At 37.5% G+C, this 16,269-nt stretch overlaps 1 protein-coding gene across 1 annotated transcript in view; it reads right to left on the bottom strand.

The window, feature by feature from the left end:
* Nucleotides 1-16,269, bottom strand: part of HCN1 (hyperpolarization activated cyclic nucleotide gated potassium channel 1) — a 199,616-nt gene that overhangs the window by 12,938 nt on the left and 170,409 nt on the right. The window contains exon 6 of the mRNA XM_040541693.1: nucleotides 5,011-5,251. Within this exon, the coding sequence (XP_040397627.1) occupies nucleotides 5,011-5,251 (241 nt within the window). The remainder of the gene's footprint in view (nucleotides 1-5,010; nucleotides 5,252-16,269) is intronic.

The following is a 16,269-nucleotide window of genomic DNA, read 5'->3' as shown; positions in this document are numbered from 1 at the left end:
TAATTTCCTGGAGCATACGTCTGGGTTGCTGAATGAAGGAAAGCCTGTATAAACACAGGTGGGAAAACAGATGGAGGAAAGAAAAGATAGCAGGAACACAAGGCTTATCTTTTGTCCTTTGAGGTTGAGCAGAATGTTGCCAGTGACTTCAGCAAGAGCAGGATGGGACCACAGTGAGTAATCAGTTCTTTATCAACCAGCAAGCAAGCAAATTAAGTAACAGCAGAGTTCTGAACGTGTTCCCAGAAATCCTCTTTCAGATAGTTCTGCTGAGTATCAGTAGTTGGGTAGTGTTGGATTTATTCCTATTTTTCACTCTTTGTAGGCATGTCAATTCCAATCTAGCACACCATTTAAGCAAAATGAGGTTCAGCACATGCTTAGGTGGATCAGGACTGCATGCCCAGAGTATCTGCTCTGATTGCATTGGAGTGGGCATCTGGAGGGGAATGGGACATCTTGAAATTCCTGCTCATCAACATGCTTTGCAGTAGCTGTGGGACAACTTTAACCTTTATGTATGGAGGGGGAATATTCTGAATTATAAAATGGCAAAATGTTCCTTTTTGTCTTTGCTTCCCACACAGAAGCCTGCAGTCCATACCAGACTGTCAGTGAACACCAGCAGACTCCATGGCTGGGGCTAGGGATATGCAGAGAAGTGAAGGGTCTCAAGATACCAGGGAGAAAAAGGTTTTATTTATTTATTTATTTATTTATATTTATATTTTTTCTCTTCCAGGAGGTAAGGAGATCTGTCAGAGACAGATCTTATCGTGATGGCTAAAAAAGCCTTAAGATTCACATGCAGAACCAACCAAGAAGAAGGAAGTCAGCTGTTGGAAAGTAGCTCTTGTACTGTAACAAACTTCCATTTAGTTTACCATACTCCTGCAGGTTTGTTGTTATTAATCATGAGACCTTTATAATATCAACATATAACATTATTATGGAGTGACTGTGATATCATTTACTCCAGCAAAAATCAGAATTCACTTGTACCAGGGCTATTACACCAGTTTATACCTACATACATTGTTTTAATGTAAATTAGATTAGTATTAGGCTCATTAGATACATTAAAATATTATTTCTGCTCTGTAAAGCCTCAGTAAATGATGAACTATACTTCTCTATAAGTAAATGACTCATGTTCTTGTACCTCATCTGTAAACATTTAAATATCTTTACTTTTTAGCACCTTTATGTGTCTAGTGATGAAGAAATGCACAATCTGTCCCATAACTCCTCCTAGCACAAAAAGGTCTTTGAGAAAATTCTAATACAATCATCTAATACTCAGAGTAAAAGGTTCAGTAGGTCTGAAACCAGCAGTTTCCTCCATACCATTTACTACAGGGATTATATCATAAGTAGGGCTGAAATATTGAGGTGTTAAATAAGAGAGAAACACAAGTACATACTGAGACAAAAAAAAAAAAAAAAAAGAAGAAAAAAAAAGTTAGGGAGGTCTCTCATTCCTTTGCTGTGTACTTGACAAATAATTTATGTTTTCAGTATTACAAACTGTAGATATTCAAAACCATGGACTAGATGCACCCCTCCCTGCCCCCCACCCCCAAAAAAAAAAAAAAGTTTTTAAAAAAAGTTTAAAAAATGTAGCAATCACAACATCTTCAAAATAATATCGCTTGCCTTTTTCAACTGCCTCCTGATTATTATTCTCCATTCCAGGAAGACTGAATGCAAATGTGTTCATCTCAAATTGAATTTAGTTGCAAACACATATGCAGTCAGGCTTCCCTACTTGCTGTTCAAAAGCGATAGGTGTGAATACCTTCCTGCTGTCTGTCCAGCTTCTGAAAAATGCTTCAGTCTCGTTCAAACATCATCATGCCCCTTACCTACCAATCTCATGGCCATGACGTTCCCATGAACTCACACTTTCTAAGTATTTTCTTTGCATTTCTCTACACCCCTCGCTACCTGACTCCTACGCACAAAGTCTTCTCTATTGACCTCTGTCTGGCTTCCCAGATTCTTCTGACCTCCACCATGTTTTCATCCTATTTGTTAACGTAGCTCACCTCCTTCTGGTCATCCACTCTCTTCTGACCATTTTCATTCATGTCTTACTGTCACTTCCCATTCTCTATAAGCAGCTAGAAGGAGACAACTATAATTTCCATTGAGGACAACCTTGTTTACCCTTATATGAAAACTGTGTCAATCTCAGTGGGAGAAGTTCCATTCTCTTTTATTTAGAAAGAGAAAAGACATATTTACTGCTTTGCTGAAAGAAGCAGTAATCCTATCTCCAATAATGGGGAATAGAAAGTTATTTTAACAAACGGGAAAAAAGCACTGGAAGACATTGAAAATCCACAGATATTTAGGAATAATGACTATCAGTCTATTTAGAATAACAGTATATCGTCATGGAGAATTCCATTAAACCAGGTAAAAATGCAGTACTAAAGCCCCTGAAATTCTGCACTCATAGCCACAGCTTACATCATTTCACTGACATAGAAATGATCATATAACTGAGCAATATATGCAAATTACTTTAATGCATTCCTCGTTGTCATATTCCTTTCCCTTCTCTAAAAACACACACAAACGCACCATGTGAGCTCAGGAATTCTAAGGACAGCCAAGAAATAAAATTACTATTTTTATTAAATGCTAGGAAAAGACAAATAGAATTGATTGTCCTGAATCTTTATGAAACAGTCTTTCCACTCATCTGCATCTGTTCGAGAAATAATTTATGGCAGTTTCTTTAAAACATTCCCTCAGTGGTCATTACTGAAAGGTATGAAAGAACAAAGTCAACCTCAAACCACACTTTTTTTCTGAATATATTTTCTATCTACTTTGATATTCCAATAATGTGACAACATTTTGTTGTTGTTGTTGTTTGTTGGTTTGTTTGTTGGTATGTTGACTGGTTGACTGCAGAACTGACAGTGCAGATGGGTGAGTATTTCTCACTTATTCCCTTATGCATGTTTGGTATATTCCATCAGAAGTATGGTGGTGGGAAGGGTACAGGGATACAAATACAAGGGATAGGGACAGTACCCCACATTACTTTCATATTAATACTAGGGCTTGGAGTAGATAGGTGGGATGAAAATAAGTGATCATAAATTAGACTTTTCCCAGGTCCTTTTTCCCTTTCCCTCTCCTCTCCTCTCCTCTCCTCTCCTCTCCTCTCCTCTCCTCTCCTCTCCTCTCCTCTCCTCTCCTCTCCTCTCCTCTCCTCTCCTCTCCTCCTCTCCTCTCCTCTCCTCTCCTCTCCTCTCCTCTCCTCTCCTCTCCTCTCCTGTCCTCGAGTCTCCTCTCCTGTCCTCGAGTCTCCTCGGTCTATCCACCAGCAGCTATTATTTCACATTTGTCCCAGCAGCTGTTAGGGTTCAGATGCACTTGCCCCCATTTTTTTACCCCTTGCCTCATCCTAGCTGTGCTTTGGTATGCAGTGTAACAAGTTCTTGAGGTGTTCAGATAGTGCAAACAGCTTATTTTTTCTCTGCATTCCTGCTAAGAAGGGTAGAGGATGAACAGGATGAGCTAAAGAGTCATTTGCACTGCAACAACAGGCTGACAGTTATGTAAAATACTTCCATGTGCAATCTCTTCTGATCCTCTGCTGGTTCAGAAGAGTATTATGGCCAGATTCAGCACACAGGCTCTTGCAAACTCATTTTCATAAACTGGGGCACTGCTAAGCAGAGAAGACCAAGACCAAGGTTGCTCGGTTTCTTCATCCTCACTCAGCATTTACCTTTTCTTTCTATCCTTAATCTCCTGTCTTTGACATCTATGGTTTAAGCCCATGGGATAAGCACAGAACTGCTTTACTGAAGTGCTTCCACAAATACTGGTACAAATCACCTTGCAATGGGTACTGCAGGGTGACACAGCCTGCTGGCCCCATCAGTAGGAGATGCTTTAGCATATTATTCTAAAATGGGATTAGTTAAGTAATTCTGCAGCCCAATTCAAACACTGAGCACAATTCACTTTTCTAAGCTTTCCACTTCTGTATACCAGCTAAATGCCACTGATTAGGCTTTCAATTCAACATTTTCTGAAAGGTTTTTGACTCAGTTCCCAGATGATTCATGGGATTCATCAGAAATTTAATACAATAACCAACTAACTGTAATGGTCATGGGCAACAGTGGCATACACAAATGTTCAATCAGCTTCTGGAAACCAGACTTTTCTCTACTCTAAGAAACAGACACCTATTTTATTATACAAAGAAAATTTAAAGCCACTAGGAACAAAATCTTCATACTGATTGATTAGTATATGTTAAAAAAATGCTTTCATCCAAATAGAAATATTCATATGCCTTCATTTAAATGAATATCCATTTTTCATCAGAATTACCAAATGAATTTAACTTGGATTAAAATTCATGTCTGTTTTTTATTAATATGCATCTGTTAGACATCTATCTAGTCAAACAGGAAGTCCAGTTTCTCATATTTTATACTGGAAGGCTAATCAATATTGCATGCTGAAATTCAGTGAAAAAGCACTAATAACAGCCTGAAATATTCATGAAGGACAGCAAAATCTCATAATAATAATGATCATTTATCAACTGTCTATTTTTCTGGTTTTTACAGTGATTTTTACCTTTTAGAAATACTTTACATCTATGACTAAAATTTTCTATCCCCTTTTAAAGAAGATGAATCCTGTTATTTTACCTTTAAATATCTAGAAAATTACTATGCAAATTATTATATCTTCATTGAAATACTGTCTATTAAATAACAGTGCTCTTCATTCAAAGTCACTTCAAATTCAGGAAGGTCATTCTGTATCTTCAGTAGCTATCCTGGCAACAGTAAACAGAATATGAATGTATTACTCAGGAATACTTTGCGTGCACTTCCCTGAAACTGGAATTGTCTAGGCAAAAGATACTCGATAGACTTATTCTGATGTCTCTATATGTCTGATATCAAATATGTTTGATGCTAGTACATTCACTCCGATATTATCATTAATTTTTGTCCTACTCACCTCCAAAGTAAGAGCCATCTGTCAACTTCAGCTCCTTGTTGGATTTGGTGATGACACCAGCAACACCATGCTGAATGAAATACATCTTTTTACCTACAGCCCCTTCTCGGATAATATAATCTCCAGGTTGGAACACCTCAAATCGCAGTTTGCTTAGCATGGCAGTCACAAAATTTGGGTCTGCATTTGCAAAAAGAGGCATTGTAGCCACCAGCTTCCGACAATTGAAGTTGACAATCTCCTAAATGGAAAGGAAACATAATGATAAAAACAATGAGCAAATATATTCATCATAATGGGTATTGAAAAAAACTATGTTTTCTTCATTAAAAAACTTTTTTTATGGTCTTATTGGACACTTCTGTTTTTCTTGCTATGTCTAATTTTTAATCTTTTCATTACATTTTCATCTATTTCTAGTGAAGTGATGGAAACAATAGTGCAGTACCAATTTGTATTACTCTTTATTACAAATGTTGTCTTCAAGTGATTTTCGCATGATATCTTCCTTGACTTTTAAGTGGGAAGAGATAGGGTAGAAAGATAAAACTTATATAGGAATTACACAACAAGACTGGCAACAAAATTAGCTGCTGAAATAACTTTATTAAGTGATAACGTTATGCCACCAAAAGTTTAGCCCTGTGTTCGCCAATATTACACCAGTAATATCTCTCTGATTTTAAGAACTGTATTGGTAGTAATAGATGCACACTACGGTTGGCTGAAGAGGTAGCTGAAATCAATAATAAAATTTCTTCCCTATAATTTAATTCATCTTATAAACAGAGAGGCATACACTTCTACTGTTCAAAAAAATGCATATACAACAGACCCTTTAAACGTGGAAAGTGCTACTGTTTCCCTAAGACTACTACACGCCTGTGGTGGGCTGTTTCCCACCAAGAATGTTTATATTTACAGAGCCAACAATGAGCACTTCTACACGAGAACGTATCAAAAAGCGATGTGTCCTACTTGCTTTAAATCAAAACCCAGATAATTCCTCATAAAATTTCAAGCTATTTTTTGCAAGCCTTATTTGTCTGAGGAAAATGAACACAGTCAGTTATACAGATTTAAACAGTGTATTGAACTGTGACTAATCAGTACCACATGTGAAGAAGGGCTTAGGCAGGCAACTACTGAATTAGCAACCTAGACATGACAGGAAGAGCATGTATAATTATCCATACACAAATGCACAGAGAAGAAATAAAATAAGCACACAACCAGCGGTCACCTTTGCTTTGGAAAGCTAAATATTGCATGTCAATGGAGAACCCCTAGCATTTCTTAACACCAAGCAAAGCCTTCATGATTGATGTAAGGAGACCTGCCAGTGCTCTCATCCTTGACTCAACTCTTGTTGCTCTTTCAATCTTCTAAGCATATGCTACTTCATACTTCCATCTCACATGGAAGCCTGCCATCTGGGCAGCAAGCTCAGATATTCTTGTCCAAGTACAGACAAAATTTCCTCTCACCCCGATCTTCTGATATCCTGCTTGTAGACACGATGGAAAAGTTCAGCTTTTTCCATAGTATAAGAATCAAAACCATAGCAGGATCTTCAAATCATCTTGCATCTGGGAAGGAGATGGGGATCTCACTTTGAATGGTTGCTGAGGCAGCTAAGAGGCATGGGCATGATCACAGAGTAAAGAAACAACCACATTTACCAAAGAAATTACATCCTTTCAGAATAAATCCAGTGGAACTTGGAAAAATACTGTGAAGCAAAAATTCTCACCAGATACTGGGAATAAATAAAGTTGTTATCTCCAGCAATATCTTACTTTTCATTAAAAAAAAAAAAAAAAAAAAAAAAAAAAGAAAGAAATAGGAAAAAACAAACAAACAAACAAAAACAGGGAAAAGTTACTTCCTCATGCTATTCCTAGGATAGACTTCTGACAATCCCACGAGAAAGTGTCATTATATAATGGCAAATTAGAAATAGAAGAATCTGAGAAAAAAAAATGAACACTACAAGGAGCAGTACAGTGATTCTCTTTAACCTCCATTTCAATAGCATCACATCTCTATACTTAGACACACACTAAATATTCCTTTTATACTTTTTTTTTTCTTCTGGAATGCGTCAAGGACATATACAAATTATATAATTAACATTTCATACAGATTTAATTCCAGAATTACTGGGTTTAAGATAGAGTGAATGAAGAGTAAGATGCCACATCTTTGAAGTCAATCACTAAACCCCAACTGAATTCAGTGGGGATATGATTCCACTAATAACATTCCATCTGAGAATTATTTATGAGCAATGGAAATAGAACAACAATCCCCTTTCACTTTTCACTGTACTGCCTCTCTCTTTACTCTCTCTGTTTGCCATAGGTCCCCTTCTTATGTGTGCTTTAACACACTTGAAGCACTGCACCATGTATGGGCTCCATGACTAATCATAAACCACACTATCTACTCAAAAAACATCAAAATCAGAGATTAAAAAAAAAAATTGTAATTTAAAAAAATAGTTGTGCTTATAAAAGCACCTGAAAAATTAGATGTAAGGTGTTGATTGTTTGAATCTGAAAATATCAAGTAACAGCACTGCGAGGTGTAAACTACCAGACAGATGTCACTGGCATTCAATATCAGTGAATCCTGCTGAGTCATTACATCATAAGGAGTAATCCCAGACCACCTGTTCAAGTATATGCTCTATTATATAATAAATATTGGGGAAAAAAAAAAAAAAAAAAAGATCCAAGCAGAATGTCTTTCCAAGGAATAAGGAAAAGCCTGTTCTTTTCATCTAAGTAAGTAATAAGGAGCCTCATTTCTCAGTAAAGCTGCAGTCTCTGCTTCCCTGGCAAGTGCAAGTTATTCTCTGCTCCCAGTGCTCACAGTATGGTGGCATCACATGAGGAGTCCCAGACTACATTCTCTGCTCTGTATTAAACTGCCATACTGCAGTCTTGGCTGATGCTAGAAAGCTGGAAATAACTATTGCTTTTCTTGCTTTATTCAGGGACATTTCAGTAGACTTGCCACTTGTTTTCTGTTTCTGAAAGAGAATAGCTCTGTCTTGCACGTTTGGGAGATAGAGAAAGGAAATTATTAAATAAAGCAAACAATGACTTGAAATGATACAGAAGATGGTGGGAGTAGTGAAGCACAGAAGGGGCTGGGAGAGTGAAAAGTCTGACTATGGTCATTATCAGAAAGAAAGAAACAGAACTAGGTGGAACAGTACTAGGAAAGAGAGAACAAGAGTAAAACAGAAGGAAGAAACACAAAGGATCTGGAAGAAAGGGAAAAAAAAGGAGTCTGGAAGGTCGATTTTGAAAAAGAAAATGAAAATCCTGAAAAAGTGAGAGAAGGGCATCTACAAGTACTTCAGTGGCAAAAGGAAGACTAGGGAAAATGGGGGCCCTCTCCTGAAGGAAACAGGAGACCTGGTTACCTGGGACAGTGGGAAGGCTGGGGTACTGAATGAATTCTTTGGCTCAGTCTTTAACAGCAAGACTGGCCTTCAGAAATCCCAGGTTCCAGAGGCCAGGCCAGCAAAGATTTATCTGGAAGAGGATCAGGTCAGGGAATACTTAAGCAAAGTGGACATTCACAAGTCCATTGGCCCTGATGGAATGCACTCATGAGTGCTGAGGGAGCTGGCAGATATGATTGTGGTGCCATGCTCTAATCTTTGCTCAACCGTGGTAACTGAGAGAAGTGCCTGAAGACTGGAGGAAAGCAAATGTCACTCGTATCTCCAAAAAGGTCAGGAAGAATGACCCAGGGAACTACAGGACTCTTAGCCTCACCTCTGTCTCTGGGAAGGTAATGGAACGGCTAATCCTGGAAACCATTTCCAGGCACATAAAGGAGAAGAAAATCATCTGAAGTAGTCAACATAGGTTCAAAGAAGTGAAGTCACGCCTGACCAACCTGACAAGCTTTTATAATGAAGTGACCAGCCTGATGGATGAGAGGGAAACAGTGGATATTGTCTTCCTGGACTTCAGTAAGGCCTTTTACACTGTCCCAATGTAAAAGCTCAAGGCACCAGTACATGCTGAGGACCACCTTGGTGAAAAGTGGCTCTGCAGAAAAGGGGGGTCCTGGTGGACACCAAGTTGAATATAAGTCAATAATGAGCCCTTGCTGCTAAGAAGGTTAATGGTATTTTTGGCTGCATTAGGCAAAGTACCAGCAGCAGGTCAAGAGGGATGACCCTTCCAATCTACTGAGCATTGGTGGGGTCACACCTGGAGTATTGTGTCCACTTCTGGACTCCCCAGTGCAAGATAGAGCTAGACACTCTGAAAAGAGTCCAATGGAGGGCTACCAAGATAACTGAGGGACTGGAGCATTTCTCCTATTAGGAGAGGCTGAGAGAGTTGGGATTGCTCAGTGTAGAGGATAGGCTCAAGGGGGATTTCATCAATATCTGAACAGAGCTGAACAGAGGGTGCAAAGAGGATGGAGCCATGTTCTTTTCAGTGGTGCTCAGTGTCAGGACAAGAAGAAATGGGCACAAACTGGAACACAAAAGGATCTGTATAAATATCAGGAAGCCCTTCTTCACTGGGTGGGTGATGGAGCCCTGGCATAGGTTGCCCAGAGAGGTTGTGGAATACCGCAAATATTGAAAAGCCGTCTGGATGTGTTTCTGGGCAGCCTGCCCAAGGTATCCCAGTTTAAGCAGAGGGATTGGACCACATGACCTCCAGAGGTCCATTCCAACCTTAACCATTCTGTAATTCTGTGATATATAGAAAAAAGAAGAAAAGTGTTAAGTAATGTACCTTCATAGATTCATGAGTTGATATAGACAGAGGGGAGAATTAAGGACTACATGGGTCTTCTGAACACAGCCAACCAAGCCTAATAGGAAATGATTTCATTTCTTCTTGGGACACACAGCAAAAGACCCCCTTGCAGGATTTTCACCTTTGGAAACTCATTTCCTCTTATGGCTCCATCTCCTGCACACATTTCTCTCTTGATATATAATCTATATCTGTATATATCCATGCATACAGACAGCTTATCTGCTCAGTCTGAGTTGCTTAATGAAGGTACCAACATAGCTACAAAACCACCCTGCTGTGGTAATTTCAGCTCTTACATCCTAGTAATGCATTCATTTTGTTGATTAGTTCTCTGTGAAAGTTTATGCTAAAGTACCAACTTTCCTTATTTAAGATGTTAGAAAGTGGAAAATTACTGAGGAAGAAAGAAATATGTCATTTTTAAGTGCTTTGTTTTTCTATAAAGCGTTCTTTTATTTAAATATGAGATCATTCAGAACAAGTAAAATACATTTCTGTGAGCCTTAATCACAGGCCATGCTGTAATTTCAGATTCTTGTATATTACTTCAAATATCATCTTGGAGAGAAAGAAACAGTAAAGATTATGAAAGCATCTTATGTAATTCAGAAGGCATCAAGAGAAACAGTGCTGTGTTTTAAAACAAAGGTAACTAAGAAAAAAAAAAGCCATAAAAATCTTTCACACATTTTTGATTTATTTCTTTGGAGCCAGACTGGAACCAGATTATACTCCACAATATATCTTTATTAGAAGAAAGAATAATTGTTTTCTCTTTTATGTTTTCTCCATGCCAAGAAAATAACAAATGAAACTGTAGGAAAAGTTTAAGAACATTTTATGTGGCTAAGGTGGTTAAAGGGGAAGAGTGCTTCAGACGCACATGGAGCAAGTGTTGATCTCATTCAGGTATTGGTCTCTGTTACAAAAGGACTAAATTTGAGGTGCAATGGTCTGCTTTATATTAGAGATTGCTTAGGTAATTGCACTGGCTCCTGCTGCTTTATGTTGTAGTAGTCTTATTACTTGTCCTGGCCCTCCTGGACAGTTTTTGAAACTCATATTAAGTCATCAGATATTATCATTTGCTTGGGTTCAATATTTCTGTGCAATTGGTCCAATGCATCTTGAGATGTCACATTTAGAGAGGCTGCTATGGAAATGTCCTAGCTGTGAATGGGACACAAAGGTGGCCTACTTCTCTGATGGTATCAGGTAGAATTTTTAGGATGTTTTCCCAGGAGAAGACTTCTAAAGACTTTTTAGATAGAGGCAGTGCTTTTAGTTAGACTGACTGGGAAAAGCTGTTGCTAAAATAAATAAATAAATAAAGTTCTTTTATGTCAAAACTTTTATGTCTGAAAGGTTGTTTGCTTTTTCCTTTCCATCCACAAACTGTGTCTTTCCTATGTGGAGGCCGCTGAAGTCTTTCTATGGCTACACTGAAGTATTGCTTAGTTTCATTAGGTCAGTTTTACACACTATCGTAAAAATCTAGTGTACAGCTTTAACAATGTAATTTTTTCTTCTGAATATCTCTCTTTTATACTCTGCTTTAAAAGAGTAAGAAACAAAAGCAGTCCTAATTTCCCCACCATGGAAAGAAAAAAGTCACCATACTGAGAAAGCTATTTTCTCTTTCTCACATGAAGAAAATTACTGAGCAAGTGATTGAGGGAGAACTATGGGAAAAGCATGATGCTTAGGGATTTGGGGCTGTATTAGGATGTTGTAAATATGTAAGCTGGGTCTTAAGAAGTCTTATTCTGTATGTGTTCATAATTGCCTATAATTTTTTTAACCTGTTGGTCAATTATATTCAACTTTGGCAGAAAGGAGGCATCTAACAGACATTAAATTCTCACACGTTTTATGACAGCAGGCAATAAGGATGAATAGAATTGCTACCCCACTGAGGGAATGACTACATTATTAGTCACATAGTTAGCTCACAACAAGTTAAATGTCAGAAAATCTACATGTGACAATGGGATGCAACATTATTTCTGTTATACCTGAAATTATTCAAATTGCTTTGACACATTGTGGTTAATTATTTATATAGAGGGCTTCCCTGAAAAATAAATTTTGCTCAGAGGCTTCCATATAAGTGAAAATAACTATGTACATTTTTTGTGTTAGATTGGGATTTCTGTTCTACTCCATTCTACTCCATTCTATTCCATTCTACTCCATTCCACTCCATTCCACTTTCCATTTTTCAATTACACTCATCCTTGTCTAGCATTCTGTGCAAGGAAATACAGGCCTAGTGCTTCACTCATGACCCAGTTGAGGTCTGACATAAAACTTGTCTTTGCAGACTGGAACAATAGGCACTCTTACCACAGAGACCCTGCTTAAATTTTACTCTTGGGGTAAATTTGGACACTGTCATTTATGGCTAGAGCTACACTGAGAAACACAATTCTTTTTTTCTTCAGGACTTTGATATCCTGCCATTCTGTTAACACAGCTGGATATTAAGGGTGTGTGAGCTCTGGAAAACCTTGCTCTCCAGCCCCTGTGGCTATATATTATAGAAGACCAAGAATGCTCTGATCTGAGGTAACCTACATGTTTGACATATACACAAAGCACAAAAACTGAAAAAAAAAACCTCTGATCTCCAGGGCAAAGACAATCAAGATGATCTTGGTTACCTTGAAAACCACTGGACAACCTGCAATTTCCAAACCCCTCAGATCCCCAAGACCTCCAACATACCTGTATACAGGTTGTGCAGATGCATTTTTTTGTTTGTTTTTTTGTTTTCCCAACCAGCTGTAAGATGAGCTTTAGGCAGGCCAAAGGAAGAGAGAAATAAATATGCTTTCCAGCCAAACATTGAACGAAATCCCCTGCTTGGATCTGCCAGGACTGAGTTGAAGCAGGTGCAGGTGCTTTTTTTTTTTCTTTTTTTCTTTTTTTTTTTTTTTCCTGTCTGGCTCTGTTCACCTCATTTTAAGATAAGCCAGCCTTAAAAAGTGCATATGGTAGCTAGTATTGCTGTCTCCTAAGAGAAAGCAATCTTTTTTATGCATTTGCAAACGGGGATATAGGTTTGACCAATTATATTTTCTTGGCTTCTTTGATTAAATGTTGGCTTTCTGCATACTTTTCTATCATTACCTTGTTGCTTTGTTTTGTTTTTTTTTTTTTACTCAGCTCCTTGTATGCATTTTTTACGCCTCAGAATTATTATTATATTAAATTCAAATGCAGACAGGATAATCCTTTTGAGAGCATCTGGTTCAACAAAACCCCCAATAAAGTCAGTTTGGTGAAAGTTATCCATCTTTTTTTCCCAGCTTGTTAATTGATTTAATTGAACTTAAGGGAGACCAATTCTGTGCGTCTCATGCTTTTCTTCTCTAGATCTTCTATTATATTGAAAGATTAAAGACGAGTAAAAGAAAGAAGGAAAGAGAGAAGAAAGATGTTCTCTCTCTATCCTTTCATTCACTAAACAGTCCATTCATTCCTAAACTGACTTACTTTTTAAGTGAATTTAGCTGTAATCTTCTTCAGTGTTCTGAAATGTTCTATGCCTTTTAATTTTGGTTTCCAGCTGGGTGCAATGCATCAAAAGGAGAACAGAGATACAGCAATGTTTTAAGGTAATCTGTAGTTGTGAGATAGCTGGTCTAACTTTAAAAGCCTGGAAAGTCCTGATAAGTACTGAGATAAGTATATAAAGTTTGATCCAGTTGACCAGCTCCTAGTTCTTGAAGGCTTTTTCCCTCACCATTTGTAGTGCTAAGAGTGACAATTGCTGAAAAAATTTCCTGAGTGCTTCTAGAGGAAAATAACCGCCAGTTCATTACAGAAGGTAATATAAAATTAATGCTGTACAATAACAGCAGTTGCTACAGAGACTGTCCCCTTTTATTAATTGAATAAATAAACTGAAATTTACAAATGTATTTAACAATTAATATTTCAGTTTTCTGTCCAAGAATAACCAAATCTCTTCATACTCATTCATGTCTCTTTGTGTGTTATACTCACTAATACTATAATATTTACTAAAATATGTCCAATATATTGGGCAGGTGGCATTTAAGACCAAAGTCCTAGCTCAGTAAGGCATTTTAAATATTTAAGTTGTCCTATTATGTCAGTGACCCTACAGATTTAAACATATGTATTGTCAAATTGTGACAGAAAAGAGAATTCCAAGAGATGTGAAGTTTATAAAATCCTATCTGTATTTTTCTATAACAGGAACTTGTGTTACCACTTGGAAGAGTGGTGTAAATTACTCATTACATTTCTTGTACAAATGAATGACGCAAACCTCAAATCCTTCTAAAATAATGATTAAGAAACAGGAGAAAGTTTTGTTGTTTTTAATAATTACAAAACTCTTCCTAGTCTGCTTGCTTACAGGTTAATACTTATTATAGTGTTGCTTTTCCAGTCCCTTTTTCCATTTGGTAACCTGATGATTCTGGAAACCATATTAATCCTTGTATTTTTGTACTGAACATACAGTGATGCCACTTTGCTAACACTAACAAATTGTAATTGACCTCGTATGTGATCTGTGTGGCAGCTACTTTTTTTTTTTTTTTTTTCTCCCTACTATATTATTAAAAAAAGGGGGATGGGGGGGGGAAGCTCAAATGCTACATGTAGCTCTTCTGAATAAAGTGTATTTCTTATATTCACCAAATGCAATGAGATTTCACTTAATTGCTGGCATAAAAGTGTTTTGTTTTAGTAAAGTGCTGGAAAGTATGTTGCTATTCTCAGGACAGTGATTGATTCACCTGATTGCAAGGAAGAGTATCTGTGTACAAGAGAAAGAGGGAAGAACAGTGCAAGAGAGAAAATGGAGAGTGGAATTTCACAAAGGCAGCCAGAGCTATACTTACATTTGTGTGACTTATTAGGCAAAATGTGTTGATTTGGGTATTTTGTTATGTAAAATATATGTTGGAATGCAGAAAAGCATGTGATGGCTGAACAATACATCTTGTCCCACTGAAGGAAGAAGGACTTCGAAGAAAATAACTTGTAGATGAAGGCAGAGAGAAAAAATCTGTGTTTGAAGCTAGCAGGGGTCTGCTTAGGGCTAAAACAAAGTATTGAAACGAAGTATTGAACTTGGTGGCAGAAAAAACTCAACATGCCTTAGGAGAAATAGAAAGTTACGTCCTGGAGATATATCTGTGTGTTGACTATTTCTGATCTGCTCTTGTTTAGTCAAGAGCAGAAATCTGATGTCAGGAATACTTCCCCTGCAAATTTGGTATGAGCTCCAGAACAGGCAAGAAATTCCTTCTGCCATCCTATCCCTCCTTTCTTGCCCTCTCTTTCCTCCTCCAGTCCCCTGTGCACCACAACCCAAATGGCCAGAACAAATGAGTCAGACAAGAGGTAGTTTGCAAGAGAACTTGTTTTATCCACACCTTCTGTATACAGCCTAGCCAACACAGTAACAACAACAACCAGGAAAACAGTTATTTAAAAAGCAGTGGTGGTTTGTTCACTGAGTTATTTTGAAGCTCTCCAAGAGGTCTGGATCAGAAATACTGATATCTTGTTAATTGCTAGGTTAACAGTTACTCTTATTATGAAATTAAAAGCCCATTGGTTCAAAGCCACACTCTATAAAGTTATTAAGTAGCTTAAATTAAAACTTACTGATATTAGTAGATAAATCCGTTAGCTTAGCTTGAAATTTTCACACTGAAACTACGTTCAGAGTTTTTAAGTACATTTTTGTATGCACATAATTTTATTTGTAACTACTCAATGAAGGCCTAATGTACATTATGATATAGCATAAACAGCCAGCTTCTAACTTTAACACACAAAATTTAAATATTGCTATGTTATCTCTTTTAGCATCTTCAAATGGTGAAAAAGAGCATTTGTAAATGAGGTGATTTATTTCAATTTATTAGAGAAATATGTGATGGAACCCTGAATGCCTGTGTATGTTAGAATATTTACATTGTCAACTATGTAAGCATACGTCTATATTTAACAGAAGGATATAAAAAGAAAGATAAGGAGGATGACCATTACCTTTCTAATTCTGAATCAGCCATCGTCACTGCTGTACTATTTTAACAGGGTCAAGATAATTATAAAGTCATTTGAATTTGCCTTCTAAATGAAACTACTGCAAAGAGTGCTGGAGCAGGATAAGGCACAGGGACTCAGTGTTGTTACACTGTAAGACATGTGACACAAGTGTAAGGAGCTTATGACCCACATTCAGGCCACGGGGCTGGAGTGCAAGCCATGCAGAAGTAGAAAAATACTAACAGCAGAGATTCTGGAGCCTCATTTTGCAGTGAATCATGAGGATGCTGCTCAGCTACAAACAAAAGGGTGAGACACAGAGAGCAGGCTTCTGAAGAGATAGCATCAGGTGGTAAAAATGAAGATGAAATCTCTGGGAGTAACTCAGCAGACTGACAGCCAGACAGCCCTGAAG

Source organism: Cygnus olor, chromosome Z (genome assembly GCF_009769625.2).
Source record: "Cygnus olor isolate bCygOlo1 chromosome Z, bCygOlo1.pri.v2, whole genome shotgun sequence".
NCBI classification, from domain to species: domain Eukaryota; kingdom Metazoa; phylum Chordata; class Aves; order Anseriformes; family Anatidae; genus Cygnus; species Cygnus olor.
The sequence above is the reverse complement of the archived record's forward strand: the minus strand, read 5'-3'. Positions and strand labels throughout refer to the sequence as shown.